The sequence below is a fragment of the Galeopterus variegatus genome, unplaced genomic scaffold, assembly GCF_000696425.1.
Source record: "Galeopterus variegatus unplaced genomic scaffold, G_variegatus-3.0.2 Scaffold448, whole genome shotgun sequence".
NCBI classification, from domain to species: Eukaryota; Metazoa; Chordata; class Mammalia; order Dermoptera; family Cynocephalidae; genus Galeopterus; species Galeopterus variegatus.
In genome coordinates, this window is record NW_007726559.1 from 358,427 (window position 1) to 382,573 (window position 24,147).

General features: G+C 37.0%; 1 protein-coding gene and 1 pseudogene across 3 annotated transcripts in view; both read right to left on the minus strand.

Moving 5' to 3' along the window:
• Positions 1–3,664: 3,664 nt before the first annotated feature.
• USP3 (ubiquitin specific peptidase 3) overlaps positions 3,665–24,147 on the minus strand; it is an 83,179-nt gene continuing 62,696 nt past the window's right edge. For all 3 annotated transcript variants that reach the window (XM_008568864.1, XM_008568862.1, XM_008568863.1), the window contains 7 exons: positions 18,868–19,014; positions 15,236–15,342; positions 14,993–15,073; positions 6,921–7,039; positions 6,512–6,625; positions 6,284–6,351; positions 3,665–4,451 (listed from right to left, as the gene is read on the minus strand). In XM_008568864.1, the coding sequence (XP_008567086.1) occupies positions 4,286–4,451; positions 6,284–6,351; positions 6,512–6,625; positions 6,921–7,039; positions 14,993–15,073; positions 15,236–15,342; positions 18,868–19,014 (802 nt within the window). In that variant the 3' untranslated portion in view covers positions 3,665–4,285. The remainder of the gene's footprint in view (positions 4,452–6,283; positions 6,352–6,511; positions 6,626–6,920; positions 7,040–14,992; positions 15,074–15,235; positions 15,343–18,867; positions 19,015–24,147) is intronic.
• Positions 9,781–10,046, minus strand: LOC103587413 (annotated as a pseudogene).

Sequence of the window (24,147 nt, forward strand, 5' to 3'; positions counted from 1 at the left end):
GTTGCCGGACATGAAAAAAGACAAAAAAAAAAAAATTTTTTTTTTAATAGCACTTATTTGCCTGTTTTACATTAAAAGATGACCAGTATCCTTTGCTCAGAGCCCAAAACTGGTTCCTTGGGGTAGAGTCTAGCTCTGAAGGAGAGGAAGTCACAAGGAGACACTGGGGATGATTTCATTGGGCACAGGTGAGTGGGACCTCAGGCATGTGACCACAGGCACCAAAGGATCTCCTCCCAGCCACCACCTTGCAGGTCGATACAGGTCACACATCCCAGCCCAGCTACAACAGCTGCTCCAAATCATGAGGACTATAAGAATTTGCTACTTGCTGACTAAGGCCCACAGCTTAAATACTTCATAATTTATGTGGCTCCACCAAGAGGTGTTCAGAAAAAACTGTCAAAAGGAAAGGGAACAGATCTTTAATGATGCTTTCCATGAAACAGTTCAGTTTGGTGAAGCGGAAAAGGGATGTGATTACAACTGAAAAGAATCAGTCACTTGAGCAATTAAACAGTCCTCTTGGCATCATACAGACTAGGTTTTAATGGCAAATAATTACATCATGGCATAACCAACACTCGTGGAAGGCAGTCTGGAGTCCATCAACACACTCACACCTGAGGGGGCAGGTGCTGCTCCCAGAGATGAGATGCAGAGACCTTGGACTACAGACACCACATGCCCACTTCTTCCTGTACTGTAGGCACATTCCTGTGGCTACACCGAAGTCACCTGGGACCAATGCCCTGGCTGCAGGAAAAGACTTTGCCCAGGAGCTTTTCCAAGGCCCAGGCGAAGAGGCCACTTCAGCATCAGAAGGTACATGAGAGAGTTGAGGGGACAATGGAGATTGAAGTGGGATAAGTATATCTAAATAGACTGATGTACATGAAACCAATGAAGGAGAGGTTTCTCTTTTTAAAAAATAAATATGACCCCAACCCCAGAAACCAAGTTGCTGAGAAGTTTCCACAGGTGAGATACACATTTAACACTTAACCAGGGCCAGTACACTTTACTGGTTTAATTCTATTACATTTGTCATCACTATACACTGAGTAGAATACAGTGGATAAGCAAAGGTTTCTCCACCATGGAGAGAGAGTTGTGTTGCCACAAACTGTTTCTATCACCCATCTGTGTGGGAGGCCTTCTGAGAAAGTTTTATTGTTCCAAGGAGCCATGTGACTTGACGTAAGGCCCTGCCTCAGCATAAGCTCTCAGAGTGAGAAGCTACATACGTGCTAGAGACAACATGGCACAAGGGGAAAAAACCCTGAAGAGCACAAAAAGATCAGCTTTTAAAACAGGTGTGATAAGGCTACACAGTTAAATTTTAAATACAAATAGGCACATTTACATCACTGGTGTTCAAGTGTACGATTCAGGTGGATCCAATCACTTTTCCAAAGAGGCTTCATGATACCGTTCAAACATTTCTACTTAAATAAAATGAAGCAAGCAAGACACTACAAAAATTCAAAGAGATGTGTCCATCTCTTAAGATCACTTTCCCCAACAAAGTAGTCCAGTCTGTTGCTAAGTTCCATTTGGTATAAAAAGACAGCTTTTCTCACCAACATCAACACTGTCCAAGTCTTTATTGTTTAAGTCATTAACAGCTGCCCATTTAGAGCCTGAAGATCTAAGTGCAAGTGTTACAAGTTAAGTTATAGCCATCTGCCTTGTTAGCAGGAGAGCCTGGATTCATAAGAGATCCTTAACAAGATCAAAGGAGACTCACACTTCAGGTTCAATTAGATGCGATGTTAATGTGCTGCTATATTAGATCAAATCACGTGAAACTCATTTTTGTAGATCAATAAGTCAAATATCACAATTTCATATAATACAACCTAATATTTAGCAGTGTAAACTACTTTAAATACACATTTCCCTCCTAATTATCTTTAGGACTCTCTGATTCTAAGTGTAAGACTTAAACATGATGGCAAAGCTTTGTTTTCTACAGTGAAAATTTAGACCAGCGTTGCCCAAGAGAACTCTACCTGTTGTTGGCAGTGTCCTAAAACCTGCACTATCCTATGCCATATGTGGGTACTGAGCACTTAAAATGTAGCTAGTGTGGCTAAGGAACTGATTTTTAATTTAAATTTAAATAAATACATGTGGTTAGTGGCCATTGCATTAGATGATACCAGTTTAAACATAATTGTGATTTGCTCCTTGTGTTTAAGTGTTTATCTTGCAGATACATACTGCTCTAAGGAAATATGGGGTTTATCCAGCTAATATTAAAATGGAACCACATCTGCTCCTCCTCCTGAAACTTCAAATATCTGACCTGGGGGAAAAGCCTTTCAGACTTTCATGTTCACACACTTAAAAGTCTACCTTTTTTTTTTTTTTAAGTTGAAAAAAGATTATCAAAGAATCTCGTTGGCTGGCTAAACATGAAATACATTGTGTCCTTTGTAAAGAATTGAGAAGAGGAAAATGATAATTGGGACAAGAGATGAAATGAAAACAGTGTATGGCCCTATGAATGGCTTCAGGCCTGTTTTGGAGTTTCTGTTCTCAATAATTTGCATGTGATGCTACCACCACCCCAAAATCAAAGGACTGGCTAAGAACACTTGTAGAGATCACAACTGTCGTCTTTAAATGGGATTTTGGTTCCAAATTTCAATTTGAGTTAAACTTAAATACTGCATATAAATAAATTGTGTCCTTTGTAAAGAATTGAGAAGAGGAAAATGATAATTGGGACAAGAGATGAAATGAAAACAGTGTATGGCCCTATGAATGGCTTCAGGCCTGTTTTGGAGTTTCTGTTCTCAATAATTTGCATGTGATGCTACCACCACCCCAAAATCAAAGGACTGGCTAAGAACACTTGTAGAGATCACAACTGTCGTCTTTAAATGGGATTTTGGTTCCAAATTTCAATTTGAGTTAAACTTAAATACTGCATATACCTATTTTTCATAAATAATTTTAGAACATACGACTAATTTCAAGAATAAAACTTCTACTTATTCAAAGTGAGAATATTTTCAACTTGAGCTGGTATCAGGATAGGCCAATAACAGTTGTTAAAATCCAAAACAGCAAAAACTCTACTTTCCTTCCATGGAAGCAGACCCCACAGTGATGCCTGTAGTGTCGGTGGATACAGAACCGACCCTGATAGTCAGAATAAACTCTGGAGGTTCGCATCTCCTCAGACGGGTAACTAAGAAGCAAGTCTAAAGTGCACATGCTGTTCTTCCCAGTGCTCCAACTAAAGAGGGAATTAGATGCTGATTCAAAAAGGCAAGCATAACCCATGGTTTTATCTCTCTAGGTAACACCTTTACCATGTAGCTCAGTCACAGAATTTTTAAAACACTAAATGTATTTGGTCTGTACTCCCATCCTATCTCCCCCATGAAAACATAAAAAATACCCCAAAAGGCAAAAAACAACAAATGGAGTAATTCTTTTTTTTGTTGTTCCTTTTTGTCTTTTTTTGTGACCGGCAACGGATCGCAACCCTCGGTGTCACGCCCGCACCTCACCCAGCCAGTGAGCAGCTGGTCTGTATGTGGGATCCGAACCCTCGGTGGGAGCGCTGCCATGCTCCCAAGCGGCGCACTGTAGCAGTGTGCCACCGGGCCGGCCCCAAATGGAGTAATTCTTGAATCTGCAGTGCAGATACAACTGAACCAACAAATTTATTTAGTTAGAGCTGCTGAACAGCCTTGAGAGACACCAAGAGCAGCAATTTACCTGGTCTACTTAGTGATGCCTTCTCAGTTATCTTTTACAGGCAAAAAGAATGATTACGAAGCAGTCACTGAAATCCTGTGGGCCACAAATTATGTGCACACATGATCCTTGATTTAAGAGTCAACCTGATCTCCATTACAGCTGTGAAAAGGCAGCAGGCAGTTATGTCACTCTTCACAATCAGGAACACATCTTGCTTTCAGCATGTGAGAGTAACAAAAGCATTGATGTAAATGTGCCTCAAAGTGAGAACTGAAAACATTAATATAAAAAAGTCAAATAGAACTAAGTTCTTGAAACTACATATAAAAATTGAATTATTACAACTAAAGCAGCAAATCAAAATGTCTGCTGAGGTTTTCTGGTAGAACAACAACGACAAAAAATTAGTTGGTGCCCATGTTCAATAAGTCACTACCATTGACAAAACTAAACCCAAAATAGGAAATTGAAAAGTGCATAATGAAATTAAATCTTGGATCAAGTATTTATGGAAAATTGGAAATGTTTGTCCAGGCAGTTGATTAATAATGATTTAGAAGAGGTATTAAAGTTTATCTGATCCAGCTTTGGCCTGGCGTTCCACGTAAAAAAGGATGTAGGCCTTTGCCTTCACAACGGTCTCTTCATCAGTCAGTGTTACAGTACTGTCATTGAAATGGAACCAGCGACCTTCGTGAGTTGCATATGCCGTGTAATGTCCAGAACCGACCCTGTAAGGAAAAGGCAAAAGATCAAAGAAAAGACTGCAGGAACCACAAAAGGATCTGTGCAGCCATATATTTGTTAGATGCAGAATAAATACTAGAGACTTTTAAGATGGTTGATTGAGCTCATGTGTTTGCCTTCCTCCAAACCCCTCAAAAGGACAAGGAATATATTGACACTGGAAGACAAGAAAGAATACAAACACATAAAGCAGATGGCACTGGATTAATGGAGAAACGAAACAGAGCTGAGGAACTCTCAACAAGCATAGGTCAAGGCCTACATAAATGTGGAAAACAGTTACCAGATATCCCATCAGAACCTGGGGGAAAAAAACTGAGCTTAAGAAAGTAATCTGCTTTCAGGGGAAGCCGCTTCCCTGATCCTTTAGTCATCAGGCTTTTCTCAGTGTGACCCACCCAATCACACATGGAACTCTACAGTCAGCCTTCCCAGTCAGAAGAAAGGCTTGCAGACAGAACAGAGACCTTCATAATGGCTAGAAAAATCTTTATTTACCAATAATGATCAATCTCATCATTTATTATGATTCTGAATAAACAACCAAAAATCAAATTCTTAAGGGGAAAGAAATAGCATGAAAGAGAAATGCCAGGAAGAACAAGTAATTAACCACTGAGGAATTGAATTCAGAATACCAAAGAGAATAAAAAAATTTTAATTAGTACCAAGAGTTTCAAGAGGATACTGCAACCATAAAATAAGAGTAGGCTGTCATGAAAAAGCGTTCTCAGGAAAATGTGACTGCCACAATAGAAAATTTTTATAGAGGTACTAATCCTCAATTTGGATAAAAATGAAACCCAAATTGGTGATTTGGAAAAATAGGCCATGGTAGTCTTTGGAAACAAAGGAATAGAAATCATTAACGGGCTGGCTGGTTAGCTCAGTTGGTTAGAGCACAGCCTTATAACACCAAGATCACGAGTTCAGATCCCTGGACCAGCAAGCCAGGAAAAAAAAAAAAAACAAAAACTAAAGAATCACTAAGATATGTGGAAGATAGACCCAGGAAATTCACTATACATTTAATAGGGGTTCAAGAAGAGAAAATAGGGTGGAACACAGTAACCACATTTCCATGAGCTGAAGACTCCAAACTAAAAGTGTCCCTACCAACTACCAAACAGGAATACATCTGATGATATTTAAATCCAAAGACGGAGGATCCTACAAATTTCCAAAGAGAAAAAAACAGGTTGCCTATAAAAAAGTGAGGAATCAGACTTGTACTCGATTTGTCACTATATAAATGGTAAAGTCAGTGGAGCAATGTCTACAAAGTTAAGAAGAAAAAGGATTTTCAACATGGATATTGTTTTGCCCAAGTTCAAAGGTAAAATAGCCACTCTCAACCAGTCCAGAAATCAGAGGGTATATATACAAACTTTCAGGGGAAGAAGAAGAAGAAAAAAAGAAAAGTGAATCTTTAAAGTAGATGATATGGAGTAAAATTATCCCAAATAATTTTTCATTTTCCCTCCATTTAAATTTTAACTGGCAAAGAAAATTTCAGCAACTTTGGAGTAAAGACAGCTCAGGATTCTGTGGACAAATAAATTGCATTCTCAATGCTGGGCTCAAATGAACCATTCTCCATTTTGCTTTTATGTGCCTCCTTTTAATGTTTCACATTTTCTCAGGAATACTCTTCCATTACCAAAATTGAAGGAAAGTTCTGTTCACCCACATTAACATATCTGAAGCCATTTTTTTGGAGGTTTGGGGAGAATTATCAAGAGTGTGCAAAAGTGCAGGTCTCCACTGCATTGGCCACCAGGTATTCCCAACCACAAGAAGCCGCTGACATACTCACCCAGAACCATGGTGCACCACCACAGCAGCGAGGTCATACAGGCAGTTCTCTGGGCCACTGTTCTCAGGCTATAGAACAAGGGAGAAGGCATCCCCAGGACTGAGTTAGGAGCAGTAGTCAATGACATTGGCGTCTCCTACCTCAATGACCTCTATGCTCTGTGCGTGAAGACTTACTTTTATTGAAGAGCCATCTTTTCAATATGCTAAAAAAGTAATCACACCTTACCTCTAGTAAGTAGCATTTCATGTCTAGGCCTCTCAGCGGAAATTCTACATATGTATCAACTTTGTTTCTTAAATATGCTGTCCAGTGAAATCTTTTCAAATGTAAGCATAGCACCTGGATGACAGAGATAAGGACAAAGATTGTGAACAAACACTTAATTTACCTTTCAAAGTTTGATACTAATGTGTCTCAAATAATATTTTAGGTATCAGTTTTTCTTTTGACCCTTGATATTGCTTTCTCCCACACATACCTTATGCATTCTCATAAAGGGTTTAGCTTTTACTGAAAACCTTAGGGACCAATACAGAACAGTTGTTCACTAGCCTAAAGTTATAAAAATAATTTGTCTTACCAGTCAAACATTTTCCCCTTGAAATTGCATCATAACTTAAAATTCAGTACTTACCTTGGGTAGTTTTTGAATCCAAAACTTTTTTGTGGATTTTTGTTTCTTTTTGCATTTATGGCACATATATAACTCTGTCTCATCAAGTTCTTCTAAGTCAGTAAAACTGCGAAGACAATCTAAAACCAAATTAATTTTGTCAGTGTTAAAACAAGATGCCATTTATAAAGGCAGTGTGCCGTAGAAAAAAGACTGACTTTGAAACTGAATGACCTAAGGTTTTAATCTCAGCTTTATTAGCTATATGACCTTAGAAAAGTCAACTTTCTCAGTTGCAAACTAGAGACAAAAAAAGAATTCCTACTTTGAAGAACTGTTGTGAGACAGAGAAATAACATGTGTAAAACATCTGGCATCATACCTGACATCTGGTGATGATCAATTAATGACAGGTGATGTTATTGTTGGTTTTATTATTAATGAAAGAATTAGGATAATTGTGGATAATTCTGATAAAAATGGTTTCCTGCTGAAATCGAAATTTCAATAGCAATTTTCTCTCAATATGTTACATTACAAAGGACAAAGCCCCACGCTCATAGAAAAGAGTCAAATTTAGATCAAACATTTTCACAATCATAACTAATTTAAAAATAAACAGATTACAGAAGACAATGTTATCAATCTTATCTTCTGTTAAACCTCCAATGAATCCTTTGTCCAGACTCTCTACTCTTAGTCCCCTAGATAAACCACAGCTACATTTTTTTTTCTTTTAGAAATTAATTGTAACCTGGGGGTTCGTAAACTACAGCCCTAAACCAAATCCAGCTAGCCACCTGGTTTTGTAAATAAAGTTTTGTTGGAACACAGCCATACCTATTTGTTTACATATTGTCTGGCTGCTTTTTATACTACAATAGCAGAATGGAGTGGTTGGGGCTGAGACCTTATGTGCTGCAAAGCCTAAAATATTTACAGAAAAAGTTTGCCAACTCCTGAAGCAATCAATCACATATTCACAAATCTATATAAAATGTTATTGTTCTGTAGAAAAGATATGAATGCCTATGTACCCACTACTCAGGGCAAAAAATGGCTTCTTCCCAATACTTGTGTAGCCAGAGCTTCAGTGAATGGCATCTCGTAGAGCTGTGTAGTGGACAGCCTGTGCAGCCACATGCAGCAGCCCTGTTAGACACTTCCTGTATGCCTCTTCCCAATCACAGTTACCCTTCCATCCCCCAGAAGTAGCCATTATCCTGACTTTTGTGTTAATCATTTCTTTGCTTGCCTTTATAGACCATATAGATACATGTATGTATCTTTAAACAATACATGAGTTTGAAAAGTTGGGTAGCAAGCAGAAACCTGGCTATGTAAGGAAAAGAAACATTGTCTCTGTACTCAGTGTTTCCAGGTCATAGTTAGCCAGAGCTTCCATTAGAGTATCAGAAAGAGCCCCTTCAGGGGAAGTTAGGGGGGACAAGGCCAAGCAGGGCTTACAGGTGGGCCAGATACTGGACAGGAGAGCATGGGTCACTGAGGCCATGCGTTCTTCAATATGCCTTTGTTCCCTGATCCCAAAACCTGGAAAGTGCATCCTACCCCTGCCTCCTCTCAACTAAACTCACTTCTTTCTTTGAGCCTTTCCCAACCTCCAGCAGACAGTGACCCTTTTTTCTTCAATTTTATCCTAATAGAGTCCATGAATACATTGCCAAGTTGGTATTTTATGTCAAAGATGGTTCCTAGGAAAGGGTATGTTGTTTTATTGTTTTCCTGTAACAAGCCTCAAACACTAAAACCAAACTTGCAAATATAGTGATCCTGTCCTTAGGGGCCTCCCAAGTTCCATGTCTCTACCTATAAAGAGCACTGACTACACCCAAGACTAGCTAGTAATATGAATCCCTTTAGACTGATCACTATCGTTGCTTGTATGCTCTGTAGCTGAAATCATGGGAGCTTTCATCAGCAAGTGTTTGTTGCATCACGTAAAAAGTTGTGGTCGTGGCAGGGGTATGAGGAGGAAGGAGTAAAGAAAAACAGAATTTTCCACATTTAAAGTCAGTGTCTGAACACTCAAACCAGGAAGAGAGAACTTCAACATAATAAACGCCATATATGAAGAACCCACAGTGAACATCACACTGCATGGTGAAAGACAAAGCTTTTCCCCTAAAATCAGGAAGAAGACAAAGATGCCTGCTTTTGTCATTTCTATTAGAAGTTTTATCCAGAGTGATTAGTCAAGAAAAAGAAATAAAGGGGATTCAAAATGGAATGGATAAAGTAAAAGTATCTTTGTTCACAGATGACATGATCTTATACATAGAAAATCCTAAAGATTAAAAAAAACAAATGATTTGTACCTGAAAACTACAAAACACTGAGGGAAGAAATTTTAAAAAACAAATGGAAAGACATCCTGTGTTCATGGACAGGAAGACTAAATATTGTTGAGATGTCAGTTCTTCCCAATCTGATCTGTAGAGTCAGTGCAATCCCAACTAATATCAAAGCAAATTACTTTGTGGATACTGATAAAATGATTCTAAATTTATATGGAAAGGCAAAAGACCCAGAATAGCCGATTCGATATTGAAGAAGAACAATAAAATTGGAGAACTGATACTCCCCAACTTTAAGACTTCTTATAAAGCTCCAACTTGCTATTTATTTATTTATTTAGGAAGTAAAAAAGAACTTTATTGAGGGCAGGAGGATGCAAACAATATAAGAATCAAAAGCTTACCTGGCATTTATTTACCTTTTCTTTCTTTGCTCCTCAAATGGGAGATGGACTGTATTTGTACATTCTCTAAGGGTCCTGAACTGCTCATGAAATCCTTATGCAGGGGGAGCTGTAGGACACATTCCTTCAGCAGCCCTTTGGGAAAACTCTCATCAATTCTGCCTACTTTTTTCCCTTCTGCTTTATGTGTACTACAAAATAGTCATTGCACGCAATGGTGAGGCCTGCAATTAGCGAAAAGTAGCTCTGGAAGCTCACTTTCTCCTCTTTGCACTGGTACAGGGCCTTCATTATTTTGTCCACAGCCAGAGGAACTCCTTTTCCATAAGTACTCTCAGCTCCTCCTCTGTTAAGTAGCCTTTATCCCTGGCAAATTGGTGAAACATAAACATCATGGTTTCCATGGTGTGTTACATTTGAGAGGACATTTTGGTGAAGTCTTGGCCAGAGGCACGGTGAGGACACAAGGTGAGCTGGATGCCGGGCCATCAGGAGAGTGAGTGTGGCAGGCTGTGCACCTTAGTATGTGAGGTAGGTGGGAAGCTCCAACTGTTTTTATAAGACAACGTTTAAATCACAATTTTTAAATGTAAAATTCTTTTTTTGACCAGTAAGGGGATTGGAACCCTCAGCTTGGTGTTGTCTGCACCACATGCAGCCAGTGAGCACACCAGCCATCCCTACATAGGACCTGAACCCGCGGCCTTAGCGCTATCAGCACCACACTCTCCTGAGTGAGCTATGGGGCAGGCCCTAAATATAAAATTCTTTATGATATATCTGGATGGTGGGCTTATAAGGGATGTTTATGTTACTCTTTGTGTTTTAATTTTCCACGAATTCTGCAATGAACATATTTAAATCTTGAAACCTTGAGTTAATTTCAGAAAAGATATACAGTAGGGATGAAACTGATGTTTTCCCAAACTGATTTTCATTTACACTAACATTGTTTCTTATTTTCCCCACTGATTTTTTTTCTTTGCCATACAATAAATTCCTATACATACATTTTTGCACCAGCATCTGTTTTTTTAGTACTTCTGGGATGTTTTGCACCCCATCTCTATCCTGCTTCCTTATCTTCATTTAAAAAACTTCTTTAGCTTGAGAATTTCTTACAGAGGAACTTTTGAACAAATTAGAATAAATTTCGGGAGTAATTTGGGAAAAAACTGACATCTCTACCATATTGGATCTTCCTATCCAAGAATATGATACAGCTCTGTTTAGGCTTTTATCTGTCCTTTTATGAAGTTTTATTATTTTCTTCATTTAGGTCTTGAATATTTTTTATTAAATATATCCTAAAGAACATTGAGGTTTTTGTTGCTACTGTGAATAGGATCTTCTATACGTACAGAAAAGCAATTTTTTTTTTTGCCTATTTATTTTCTATTTGGCCAACTCACTAAACTTTTGAACTCCACGTTTAGAACTTATTTATCAAAGTAATACCTCTGTTTAATTTTTTAAAAAAAATTCACTCCCACTGCTTCACTTGACTTGCCTTAAAAAAATACCATAAATTTTATTAAAAATTGAGGAGTTTTAGAAAACCAGGTCTCTTTCCCAGCCCTGCTCTCCAGAGACAACAACTGTTTAAAAATTCTTTTCATAACTTTCCGACTGATTCTCTTGAAAGTTTCTAGGTATGTAATCAATTCATGTGCAAATGTTGATAATTTGGTCTTTCCTTTTCCATGATTTATTCCTGTTTCTTTTCCTTGTCTATGTCTTGTTCCTCCAGAAGAGGGTTGAGTGATATTGTCAGGAGCAGGACGTGTGCCTTTTTCCTGATTTTAATGGAAAATTGTTAGTGTTTCACCATCAATTATGATCATTGACAGCTTTTGATGATCCTCATCACGTTAACAACATTTCTACGCCTAGCTTAATAAAAGTTTTTTTCTTCTTTTAATCAGTAATGGATTTGGAATTTTATCTTATTTTATTTTTATTTATTTATTTATTTTTTTTAGAAAGATGACTGGTAAGGGGATCTTAACCCTTGACTTGGTGTTGTCAGCACCACGCTCACCCAGTGAGCTAACCTAACCGGCCATCCCTATATGGGATCTGAACCCGTGGCCTTGGTGTTATCAGCACCGCATTCCCACGAGTGAGCCATGGGCCGGCCCCAGGATTTGGAATTTTATCAGAACATATTTGGGCATTTTGATTTGTTTTCTAATAAATTATTTCTTCTGATATTAAATCAGTCTTGCATTACTGGAATTATAATTATTGAAATTATATTTTCTAATATTAAATCAGTCTTGCACTACTTGATGTCTTTGTGTTACTGTTTTAGTGCACTTCTGGATTCTATTTGCTAGTATTTTATTTAGGACTCTGATCTATAATATAAAGGAGATCAAGCTATATTTCTCTCCATTTTGATGTACTTTTCCTTTTTTTGGAACTGCAGTTATTTTAGCCTTTTGTAAAATATGCATACTTTTAGTTAAATAACTGCAAATCCCAGGGGTCTTTCTCACCATCACCTCTCCTTTTTAAATGAAAACTAAGATAACAATTACAGGTCCAAAAAGCATGCAGGTAGTTCTTGCAAAGTGGACTCAAAGCATGTAGAAGACTTATCAGGTAATCACACATCTCCATCTCCAGTTAATACAGAAACGCGTATTAGTCAACTAAATTTCATTACACTCTGGATGCCCTAGAAAAGAAGTGGCCTTAACTGATAAGAGTGGTAAACAAAAAGAGAATGAGGAATTACCAGGCCCTATCATCTACTTGTTTAAGCCAGCAGTAAGCTCTATAACAATATAAAAATCAAGTCTGAGAATTCAGAGGAAAGCCAGCTGAGAATATCGAAACATGTTTTCAGTCCAAATCTAAGCTCCTTGGGATGGTCTGGGCTCCCTGAGGCTAATACCAATCACATCAGATTTCAATGAGTCTTTGCCAAGAAAAACACTATCTGGGGTGTGAGGCAAATGCCATGTGCCATTTTTCTTGTTTATGGTACCAATCAACCACCTAAGTTATGTCACACACACTCCTGGATGGTCTCGAAAGGAAACTGTTCGGTATTAAAGTCCTCAGGAATAGGTAATTTATGGAAGGCAATAAGAACCATGTATATAACCAACTCAGAATTGGGGAATACAATGCACAAGAAAGGAAGGGAAGAAGCCTGAACAAACTAGTGTCTCTGGGTCTTCTAACCAAAAACCATCTGGATTTACTGGGTTTTATTAAACATCAGAAAGTATTGTTCAGATACATATCCATATATTTATACTGAGGACCAGTTATTTTTTACTAATGTCAGTATTACTGTTCTTATTGAAGAATTTACAAAATGAAGTCATAATCCAATCTCAATTATATAGTTTGAGGCTATCTAATTCCTTTAATAATTTAATTCTCACTGATTTACCTTTAAATGATCAGATGATGTTTGTTTTAGGATTAAGTTACATGAATTCACATGCCCTAGATATAAAGAGAAAATGATCTGACATATGATTCAAGTATATTGATATTTCTTTAACCTCAAATAGACCAAAAACAGTTTTGGAGAAATGTAGCCATGTATTTTGGGACAAAGTGGAGTGGATGGGGCTTCCTTAAATTTCTTCTGTACTCCTGTTAAAAGAAGACCACCAACACTGGTTGGGTGGTTAGGTGGGGAACAAACTAAAAGCATCTATAAAATGTTTCCATATACAGAGTTGCTCCTCAGTCCAGTATTTATGAGTCATCCCCTAAGGGATTTCCAGAAACTACCTGAGCAACAGTGCCACAAGGAAGACCTCTGCTGCTGCCTTTTTTTTTTTTTTTTTTACCGGTAAGGGGATCGCAACCCTCGGCATGGTGTGGTCTGCACCACACTCAGCCAGTGAGCGCACCGGCCATCCCTATGTAGGATCCGAACCCGCGGCCTCGGCGCTACCAGCGTCGCACTCTCCCAAGTGAGCCATGGGTCCAGCCCTCTGCTGCTGCTTTTAACAAGCCAAAGCCTCACAATGCCTAGAATACCAGTAACACAGGGAAGCCTGTCCCTTCCCCAACAGAAATTACATTTCTACTAGGATAATTTGATTCTAGGTCAGTGTTGTCTAATATAATAGATACTAGCCACATGTGGTTACTGAGCACTTAGAATGTGGCTAGTGTGACTAAGCAACTGAATTTACATTTTATTTTAATTTAAATTTTAATAGCCACATGTGACTTGTGGTTACCACAGTGGACAGTGTACTTTGTTTTTTTAAAAAAAGATGTGTGTGTATATATATTTACTTTTTTTTTTTTTGTCCTTTTTGAGACTGGCCATACCGCGCTCAGCCAGTGAGCGCTGTGAGCGCACCGGTCATCCCTATATAGGATCCGAACCCACAGTGGGAGCGCTGCTGCACTCCCAGCACTGCACTCTCCCGAGTGCGCCACGGGCTCAGCCCTATATATTTACTTTTAATAATTATTTTTTGTGAGCACATAATGACTTTTAGTGAACATACAATTCAGGGTGGAAATTATTAGCTTCAGTATAAAGTCACTTAATGATAGAGTACAGACCAAGTCCTCTTTCTATCCTAGCAAGAACAATTAGTCATTTTAATGGTGATCTGTCTGTACACTTACAGTCAAGGATAAAATCTGAAATAAGGTCTTTTGCCTTGATCAAAGTAGGTAATACTCATCAAGGAAAAATTTTGTTCAAAATCTCCCAAAGTAAATCTGTATTTTAATAGTCATGCAATTAAAAGCAGGGCCTTAGGCTTAGACAATAGTTTTATCATTAATAGATTTCTCAAACTATTAGTCATACAAAAGAATAAATAATACCATAATTTATAAAACTTTGCTGAGTATTCCTTCTCCCTATATATATTAGGGGGATACCCATAGAATAAATTGTTCCATTTGATCAGAAAAATTTTTGTTATAGACCTTCAATTTTTTTTTTTTTTTTGGTCTTTTTCGTGACCGGTAAGGGGATCACAACCCTTGGTGTGGTGTCGCCCCACCGCGCTCAGCCAGTGAGCGCACCGGCCAGTCCTATATAGGATCCGAACCTGTGGCAGGAGCGTCGCTGTGCTCCCAGCCCCGCACTCTCCCGAGTGCGCCACGGGGCCAGCCCTAGACCTTCAATTTTAAAGCCAGTATTAAAAATAAGAGAAAGGTGAAAAATATTTTATGCATCACCTAATATCTTGTGGCAGACATTCTTAAGTGGAACTTGGGAGGGTAGGAAGACATTCAGGTTTGACTTTTGTTAAGTTACACTAAAAATTTATTAATGATATCAACCACACAGCACATATATAGATGGAGCTTATAAATCCATTCAGCTATTAAAAGAAATAAAGAGAATTTTAGAACATTAAAATATCTTTACCTCGTAATGAACAAACTGGTCCATTTTCTTGATTCTTAGAGCGCTTACCTCTGAACTGACTTGGGATATCTAATGAAAGGTCTGAAAAGGAGATAGGAAAACAGAGTTGTTAAAGAGTTTATACTCAAACAATTTCAAAAACTGACATATTTCTAAAGATTTCTCTCTTTACTGTCTTATTTTTCAAAGGAAACATTACATTATTTTAATAAAATATATATCCACATGCCAAATATGTCTTACCTAGGAATGGATCAAATTTTCTAGATTCTGTCCCACATATGAGGCAGTTAACCTCATTTTGGAGAATACCTCCAAATATAGCCGTGACAACAGTAGATGCTCCATTTCTAAAGAAAATCACATTAAAAAAAAAAAAAAGCAGTTAAAAACTGTCTCTGACATCTAAAAAACTAACATATGTATCTGTTAAATCCCCTATATATGTGACTCTCTTTGGAGGAATATGTTTAGCATTTATATCTACTTAAATTAAAAAATAACACAAAAACAAAGCTATATAGACGTATACTAAATAAAAGGTTTAAGCCTCTGGCCTCCCCCAAATCTCTTCCAATCCCACTACTTTCTCCAGAATTAACACTGGCCATCTGCTATTATAACAGACAAATCACATATATGACTAAACACAGGGCAAGATGGCCCCTTCCACTCCTCTCCTGATATATCCCTCAATTAAGAGAGGACTGCCTTGTATTTGAATTTTTGGTAAGGCATCTCATACTACAGGGGATTCGTGCAATTACTTGACTTTGAACAACATCCTCAATTTGAGATAGTTTTAGATTTTCAGATAGTCATCTTTCAGATTTAGGGAAAAGGAGGTAAAAAATTTCATGCAGATTTAGTAATTACTGCTGGAGCTATGTCTTAACAATTGAAACTACTAGATGTTACTGTCAACAGGCTTTTTAAAAAAAAAAGCTAGCTTAAAAACAATACCATAAATAATTTCCTGTGGAGATCAAGAATATACCACTTTAAGAACAGGAAAAAGACAACTTTCCTAATGTTACCTAACCTCGCTGTGTTCTGCTCCATCAGATGGAGTAACAGAAGGAGTACCTACCTCAGAGGACTGGTGTGAAGATGAAATGAGTTATATGTGTAAAGTGCTTTCAGAAGAGTGCTCACCGAAAATAAAGCACTTGAAGTGTTTGCCACTATTTTATTAGCATGAAGTCAGATTACACCTGCTTCTTGCTTTTATTTTCTTCACTTAGTATATATCCTGAACATCTACCTCGTTCTTTCTGACAGCAACACATTGTTTTCACAGTGTGGATGTACAGTGGATACAAGAACAACCAAGAAAGAGTACCAGTGAGTGTGAGCAGCAGGTACTTATGTAGCACGCACTTCATGCAGGCTCCATTCTATGTACTTTCCATTTACTGAATCAACTAATTCTCACGACAGCTCTTTAAGGTAGAAACTGCTATCTCCACTTTGCAGACAAGAAAGCTGGGGCCCAGATCTTAAGTAACTTGGCCCAAGGTCACACAGCTGGTCTGGCCTGAGCATCTGTTCCTTAACACTATGTTCCCCTCTTAATTTAACCAATATAATATTAATGGATATTCAGTGGTTTCAATTGTTTTCTATCATTAATAGCAGTATAATGAACACTTGTGTATTAGCCTTTGTACACTTATGCAGTTACTTGAGCCAGTAAATGTTCTTTTTTGCTAATAGTTATTTGAGGTAGTTTCTGTTACTTGCCATTAATTAGTCCTAATACACTGAACTGTAGTTTGAGCCACTCCAAATTAAACCTACTGCAATGATGAAGCAGACAAAACCTACCCAAGCAATTCTTTTATTTGAAAAGTTTGATTCCGTTTCTAGGAAAGGCCTTCCCTTACTGACAAAATAAATAGACTTTATTATTTTTAAACTGATGTTCGAAGACATACTGGCTTTAGTAAGGTTTTTTTTTTTTGCTGTTTTTTTTTTTAAAAAGAAGATACACTAGGAACTATAGGACATTATGGCCATTTCAGGTATTAGGTGTTATAAACAAAGGACATGCCATAAAAATATCTATTGAAAATGAAGGAACTATGACTTATCCTTTCATGTGATGTTCACATCCAAGGATGCTTTTAATTAACATGGAAACTACTTCATTAAACAGCAGTACATTGAAACTCAGTGTGGTTCTTCCTTTATAATCGCTTCCTCTGAGAAATGGACACTAATCAAGTTTTGACCATCTGACGTGTATGGCATTAAGTTTAGGTGTACCATGACTTAAAACAAGATTCACAAATTTCAAAATCACTATTTCATTTATTATAATTGCACAGCAAGAGTGTTTAAATATTGGCTACCTGGACAGGCTCTTCTGCTGCTAGGATCCTTTACACTGGCACTAATGATGCTCTATATAGTCAAAGAACACATCTGCCATTTATTTCTGCCACCCTACCACACCACCCCCATCTCCAGTAGAGGTGGTTGTGTTTGTACTAATAAACACCGATATTGCAAGGAAGACTGTTTTCTAGTTTTAGCAGATATCCTTAGATCCTGAAATGCGTCCTTCAATGCACGGGTGGTAATAAAAGGAAATCTGAATTTTTGATATTTGATAATAAATTTTTTCTTTCTGTCCCTAACTCTCTAATGGAACTTGCAATTACTACTTTTCAAAATGTCATGAAAGGGTATGGATTAATTCTGGAAACTAATTAGGTACTAAAAGGACGTTCTATGAGTATTATACAATGTAATTCCACAGGAGTGCCCTGGGCATCTTGCAAAATAATAAAGACACATCCCCTCTCACTTTACACAGACTGTCCTAGATAAAGCCTAGTTAAATATCATTTGTGTATGAATATACCATGATAAAGTACAAAACAATTTTCCATTCAATACTATTTTTAATTTGGTGATAGCAGGAAGAACAATTCTACCAGGTCACAGGCCCTTCCCTTTCTATATTGGATTCTAATGGGAATCACAGCTACTAGGACCTGGAGGACAGCCATTTCGAGAAGTATGGCAATTTACATTGCCCTTCTCTGATACTGCCAGACTAGATATGAGGCTGCTTTGTCATTAAAAAGACCAAGTCTTACTAAACTAGATTTATGGACTGCCAGGAAATACTGCAGCAACCCCTATATATTATTTACTCTTTTCTTTAGTTTATCTTCTTGTGAATCCCTTTCCTGTATAGATTAATACTGACAAAAACTTTTCAAAAAATTTGAAAAGGTGACTACAACTGACAGAAACCCAGGCAGAAATAACAGTAAATCATCCCTTCCTCAAGCAAAATAAACATTCTGATATCAACTTATATTCTGGGCTATTAGTACATGGGAAAGCAATCCAAAAGATTTGTTTTGTTCCTATTCAGAGGCAAGAAAAAATTCTGAGAACTTAAAAATGCATCAATTCCATTAAAGAACAGAGAGACTTTAGGAAAATTCAAGTCCAAAATGGAGCTTTAGGAAACTTCACATTCAAAATGTTTTAAGCTTTTGTGTTTAGTGAACAAATATAATTATTTTGGTATATGAAAATTAAGTGTCTTACCATTATTTAATACATTTGGAGGAAAATCTTTTAAATTGAACAAATATTTTCACTATTTTTCAAGTTTAAAAAAATCTATATCAAATAATAACAGTCAGAACTACACCAAGAAGCAAATACGAGATGCCTCTGGTCTTGATGCAAGAAGCACATGCTAGTCCTCTTGTTCACAAAGTTCAAGTGCACAAAAGTCTCAGCAAACATCCAGGAAACCCTTCCACCTTCCATTATAAACCTAACACACAGTAACACCAAGAGAAGTGTCTGAGGTTCTCATAAAAAAACAAAAGGAAATGAAATCTTACATGCAACATTTGTTACTTGCAGACAGAGTAGAATTCTCCTGCAGAATTGCTGAGCGGGAAACACCATTGAAACCGCCCTGGAGTTCCAAGTGTAGGTGGTCCAGAAGGTAGCGCATGAATTCGTGGGCATCCTGCTGCTGATAGCCCCTTGAAGCAAAAAGAAACACTCATCACTGGGGATGCTCTTCCCATTCAGCCATACAAGCAGAGGACAAAGCGTTGGGAAGGACTGCAGCGCTATGGTCATGAGCACAGCCAGGCTTCCTTACCCCTGATCCTCACGAAGTACCACATGTGATACATAAAATTCCTCTTCAAGAATGAATCCTACTACTTAAAAGTAAGTTTGAAAACCATGAATCTTAGAGCTAATTGGACTTACAGTGATCTCCTAACTGACCTCCTCAGTTTAGAGATGAGAAAACTGAGGGGCAAAATAGGAGGCATGTGACTTGCCTAAAGTCCTACAACAAAAGAGTAACACAGCTGGGACTAAAACCCACATCTCTTGGATGGACTCTGAATGGCTTCCCTAGAAGATGCTCAAACGTTAAAATTTCACATCTTACCTTCACCAGAAAACTAGGTGTAAACTACCACTACTGTATAAGAAATAAGGAATTTAACTCCTTAGACTGAAAGATACTAATTTTTAAAAACTGGCTGGAAGGAAGAAAAACTTTACCTAAAGAGTTAAACATGTCTAACATTCTTTTTTTTTTTTTTTTTTTAAAGATGACCGGTAAGGGGATCTTAACCCTTGACTTGGTGTTGTCAGCACCACACTCACCCAGTGAGCAAACCGGCCATCCCTATATGGGATCCGAACTCGTGGCCTTGGTGTTATCAGCACCACACTCTCCCGAGTGAGCCACGGGCCGGCCCCTAAAGATGTCTAACATTCTAATCTTGCATCCTAATCTCTGATTCAAAAGACATCTTTTAAATAAATAAATATTTTTTACAAATGCACTGACTCATATATAATTATGCTTTATCCTAAAACTTGAATTTATATAACATAGTCTTAGGTTACTTCTTATACTATATTCAGGCAGGAAACTAAGTGAAGAGGAATGAAGGTGGACAGAAAACGAAACTGGTACAGTTGGAAGGTCTGGGGAGACTTATTTAGATAAAATAAATCAAGCAATGATAATATGTAATGTACTTTCATAAAACAATAACAAAAAAGATTTCTGTCTACATTTTGCCGGCAGGGAAGGTTCCCTTCAATCTTCTAAATTGTTAGGTTTTTCTAGTATGGTCTTAAGAGTCAAAACTTCCACCCTTCTTCCAGGCAGTGGTTCCAGAAACAAAATCTCTTTCAACCAGATTTTATTTGTATTTTCTGCCAATTGTATTTTCTGCCTTTTCTTGAAATTTTTCCTGGAAATTTTAAATTATGAAAACAATCTCCCTAATCAGTGGAACTTAAAGTCAGAAGTCACCTTAGCATTTCACCATAGCTTTTTCTAAACTATTCAGCAACCAAATATCAATATATGTTCAAGTATTTCTTCTAAGGCTCATGTGAATATAAATGGAAAAATTCAGTCAGAAGCATTCAAAGTTGGTACCATATACGTCTAAGGAGGCGCTCTAAATTTATTCAACAGAACATCCATTTTTTTCGTGACTCAAAGCTAAGATCAGTATTTTAGGTTATAACATCTCAAATTCTATCACATACGAAAAAGATTCATTTTCTCTTCAAAATAATCTAATATCTAAGTCATAATTTTTCTAAAATGTATCATGAAAACCAGTACCTTGAAGTTTATACCAATTTACATCTTCATGAGGTGAACACACACCCATCCCTTCTAAAGAAAACAATCTGACTACTGTACATTAATGAATGTTTCCAACCACATCATGATTCTTTTCTTGTTATCAAAATATATTATTTTACAGTGTTTCCTATACCAGTAAAACACATTTTCTTTAACCTATGTGAGATCACTGAACACTCAGCTGTTCAACAAAGGTAGGGTATGGGTTTGTTTCAACTTGTGAAATTTACCAGAAAACAGTCTCTGCTTCTTCTAAGACTGGGAATTTTTCTAATTCTGACTAAACAGACATTTACAATTCCATTTTTAAACATTTAGATATATCATTTCGTTGACTTATCTGAAAGCCTGAATATTATTTGGTATGTTAAATTCGGCAAATTTCAGTTATCTTTTCAATTATTTCCCAATTATACAATCTGGGCTTCAGAATTTCCTCTTAGTCAACTTAGGTTTCTGTTGTGTTGTAATCATATCTCACATTCTGGTGTAGTGTTTATGTTTTGCATACATATTCCAGCAATGTCACCAAAACAGTTGTTTGTGAATTAGTCAGAAAACAGATTTATGAAGAACCAACAGGTGTTCTTGTGACAGGCCAGAAGAAAGAAAAGACAACAGAGGGAAACAAAGGTGGCTCCAATTTTAACACTGTTACTTAATCTTCACTTTTATGTGTGACCTCAGATAAAGATTAACCCCTTCTTAATGTCCACAGAAAGAGCAACAGAAAATCCGTGTCAAAAAGATGTCGTAAGCAATCATCGTTGTAGAGCACACTGCAAAAACAGAAAGCCTAAAAGGGCCTTTCTAAATGGGGGGCTGAGAAAGAAGAACACTGCTGAAGCACAATGTGTAGGGAACATGGGGGCAACTCTGTCCTCACAACAATTTTTGGCACAATGAAGAAAAACAAAATTTACCCAAATCTTAAAGACAAAGAAATGGTCCAATAAAAAAAGGATCAAAGAAAATGTTACCTTGCACCTGCTTGAGTGTGAAAGCAGACATTCCAAATAATGAAACAAACATTACAGAATACAGACACACATAAGTACTGTGTGATGCCACAACATGCATAGTTGTGATGTACACCTGTGCATTATTCACAATTCTCTGCATTTTGGCACTGCCAGTACGTAATCTATAAAATGGCAAAGACCAAGTTTTATCATTTAGAATAAACTTCCTCTAGGGCCGGCCCGGTGGCGCACTGGATAGTGTGCCGCTTGGGAAGCGCGGCGGCGCTCCCGCCCGAGGGTTCGGATCCCACATACAGACCGGTTCCCGCTCACTGGCTGAGCGAGGCGCGGGAGCAACACCGAGGGTTGCAATCCCGTTGCCGGTCCCCGGTCCGGTACGGGGGCAACACTGAGGGTTGCGATCCATTGCCGGACACGGAAAAAGACAAAAAAAAAAAAAAAAAAGAATAAACTTCCTCTAAAATACCTAGGACACACTAGAATTTTAGGTTCTGTTCATATTTAAAATATCTTTAACATGCACAAAAGAATTTGTTAATGTTTTGGCCAAAATATCTGCAAAACCAAAGTAAATTAAATTTAGCTATTCCTATCCAATATTTGGCACCAATCAAGGCTAAGTTTCCTCAATACAAAAATGCCAAAAAGAGAAAATAACAAAAAAGAATGTGTTTACAAACACACACAAAAAGATATTCAATAGCAAAATTCCTAGCTAGAAAAACTAAATTGTTTAAATATAAAATATCTATTTGTTATCTACAAAGATCTTTTATATTATCTATAATGTCAAGAAGAATAGCAAGTATAAAAATAATGTTTCAGTAATTTATTTACCCATCGTGTTAAAACATTAATTATAATAAAAACTGATTTTGAAAAAACTAAAAAAAGCTGTTTTGGGAAGTTCAAGGCAAATATACTAAACTAGGCTGTACATGAAAGTAGAAAGAGCATATAAGTGTTATGAAAAGCAAGGGAACACCATGAACTGAAATGAATTATCAAGAGACTTTCCTGGAGAGTGTTAGCATTGAGCTGGATCCTAAAGAAAGAGGGACCACACAGCAAATATTGTAGGCAGAAGCACATGACATACAAAGGTACTGAGGCAAAAAGACAAAATCATGTTAAGAAAAGTAAGGAGTAGTAAAGTCTAGCAGAAAAGACCAACAAATTATAAAAGCACACCCTTTGACCCAGCAATTCCTCTTTTAGATACTCATATATGTATGTATAAGGCTATTCATTGCAGCACAGTTTAGAACAGCAAAAGAGGAGAAATAATCTATATACTAGTTGGTAGGAGATATTACATAAATTATTATATAACTCTAAAATGGACATCTCAAAGTAGGGGGAAAAAAGGACATGTTACCATTTATGTTAAAAATTATATATAAACACACACAAACATTTGCTTGTATATGTACACAGAATATCACTGAAAGGATATCCAAATATCTAGTAACTATGGTTGCTTCCAGAAAACAGAATGACTGGCTAGGGAACAGAGTAAAAGAAAAAACATTCACTGCATATTCTGTTTTTAACCTTCTGAATTTTGAATCATGTCTATTTTGCCTATATAAAAAACTTTAAAATATTTTTATAAAAAGAAATGATAGGAACAGCTGGGCATAATAAGAAGTCATAAGTGTGGTAAGTAGATATGTCTGCTGGAAAATGTCAAAACTTCAGGAAAATTTTCCCTACTAGATAACTGGCTTTTGGTTTGAGTGGAGAAAGAAAGAACAGTCTTGATGATTCTATATCCAAAGCTGTTGACTACATTTAGAGTATATTTTTTTCTGCATTCATTTAATAAATGAATGTTTTCTGCATGCATGTTTGTATTGCAGAGTCCTCATATTTCATTCCAAGGGATCAAGTTCCCTAGACATGGTCATATGTTAATAAAGGAAAATGAGCTTTCTAAGCTAAAAATTTTACTATGGGATTATAAATAAATATAATAGAAACATAATGCAAGATTCATTGTGCTTCCACATAGGCATATAGGAATCCTACCCTGCATGCTTAATAGAAATAAGAGCTATAAGAAGAAAGCTCTACCTCCATACCTCACACCTGGGCATTGTACAGTGACCCTGCACCAAAGCTTCTACCATTATATAATAATCAAACACAAAGAGTAAATCCCTATAGAGTCTAACTAGGTGATTGTGTTAAAAAAAATTTTATATTAAGTCCAAACCTGACTAATGGTAACTTAATAGTCATTTCCAACTTTCCTACTCAAGAAATTCTAAAATTCTTACAAAATTAGTCTTTCCCAAGAGGAGATTTAAAGGGTATGATACATTTCCTCCAAAACAAAGACCAGGGTTAACAGGAGATACTCATATCAGATCATCAAGGCTAGACTTTCCATCAAAGTAACAAATTATAGTCCTTTGAAGCTGTTACTTTTTAAATGTTTCTCTATGCTAACAATATATCTATTATGCAATAGGGCAAGATATATTGCTAAATTTTAC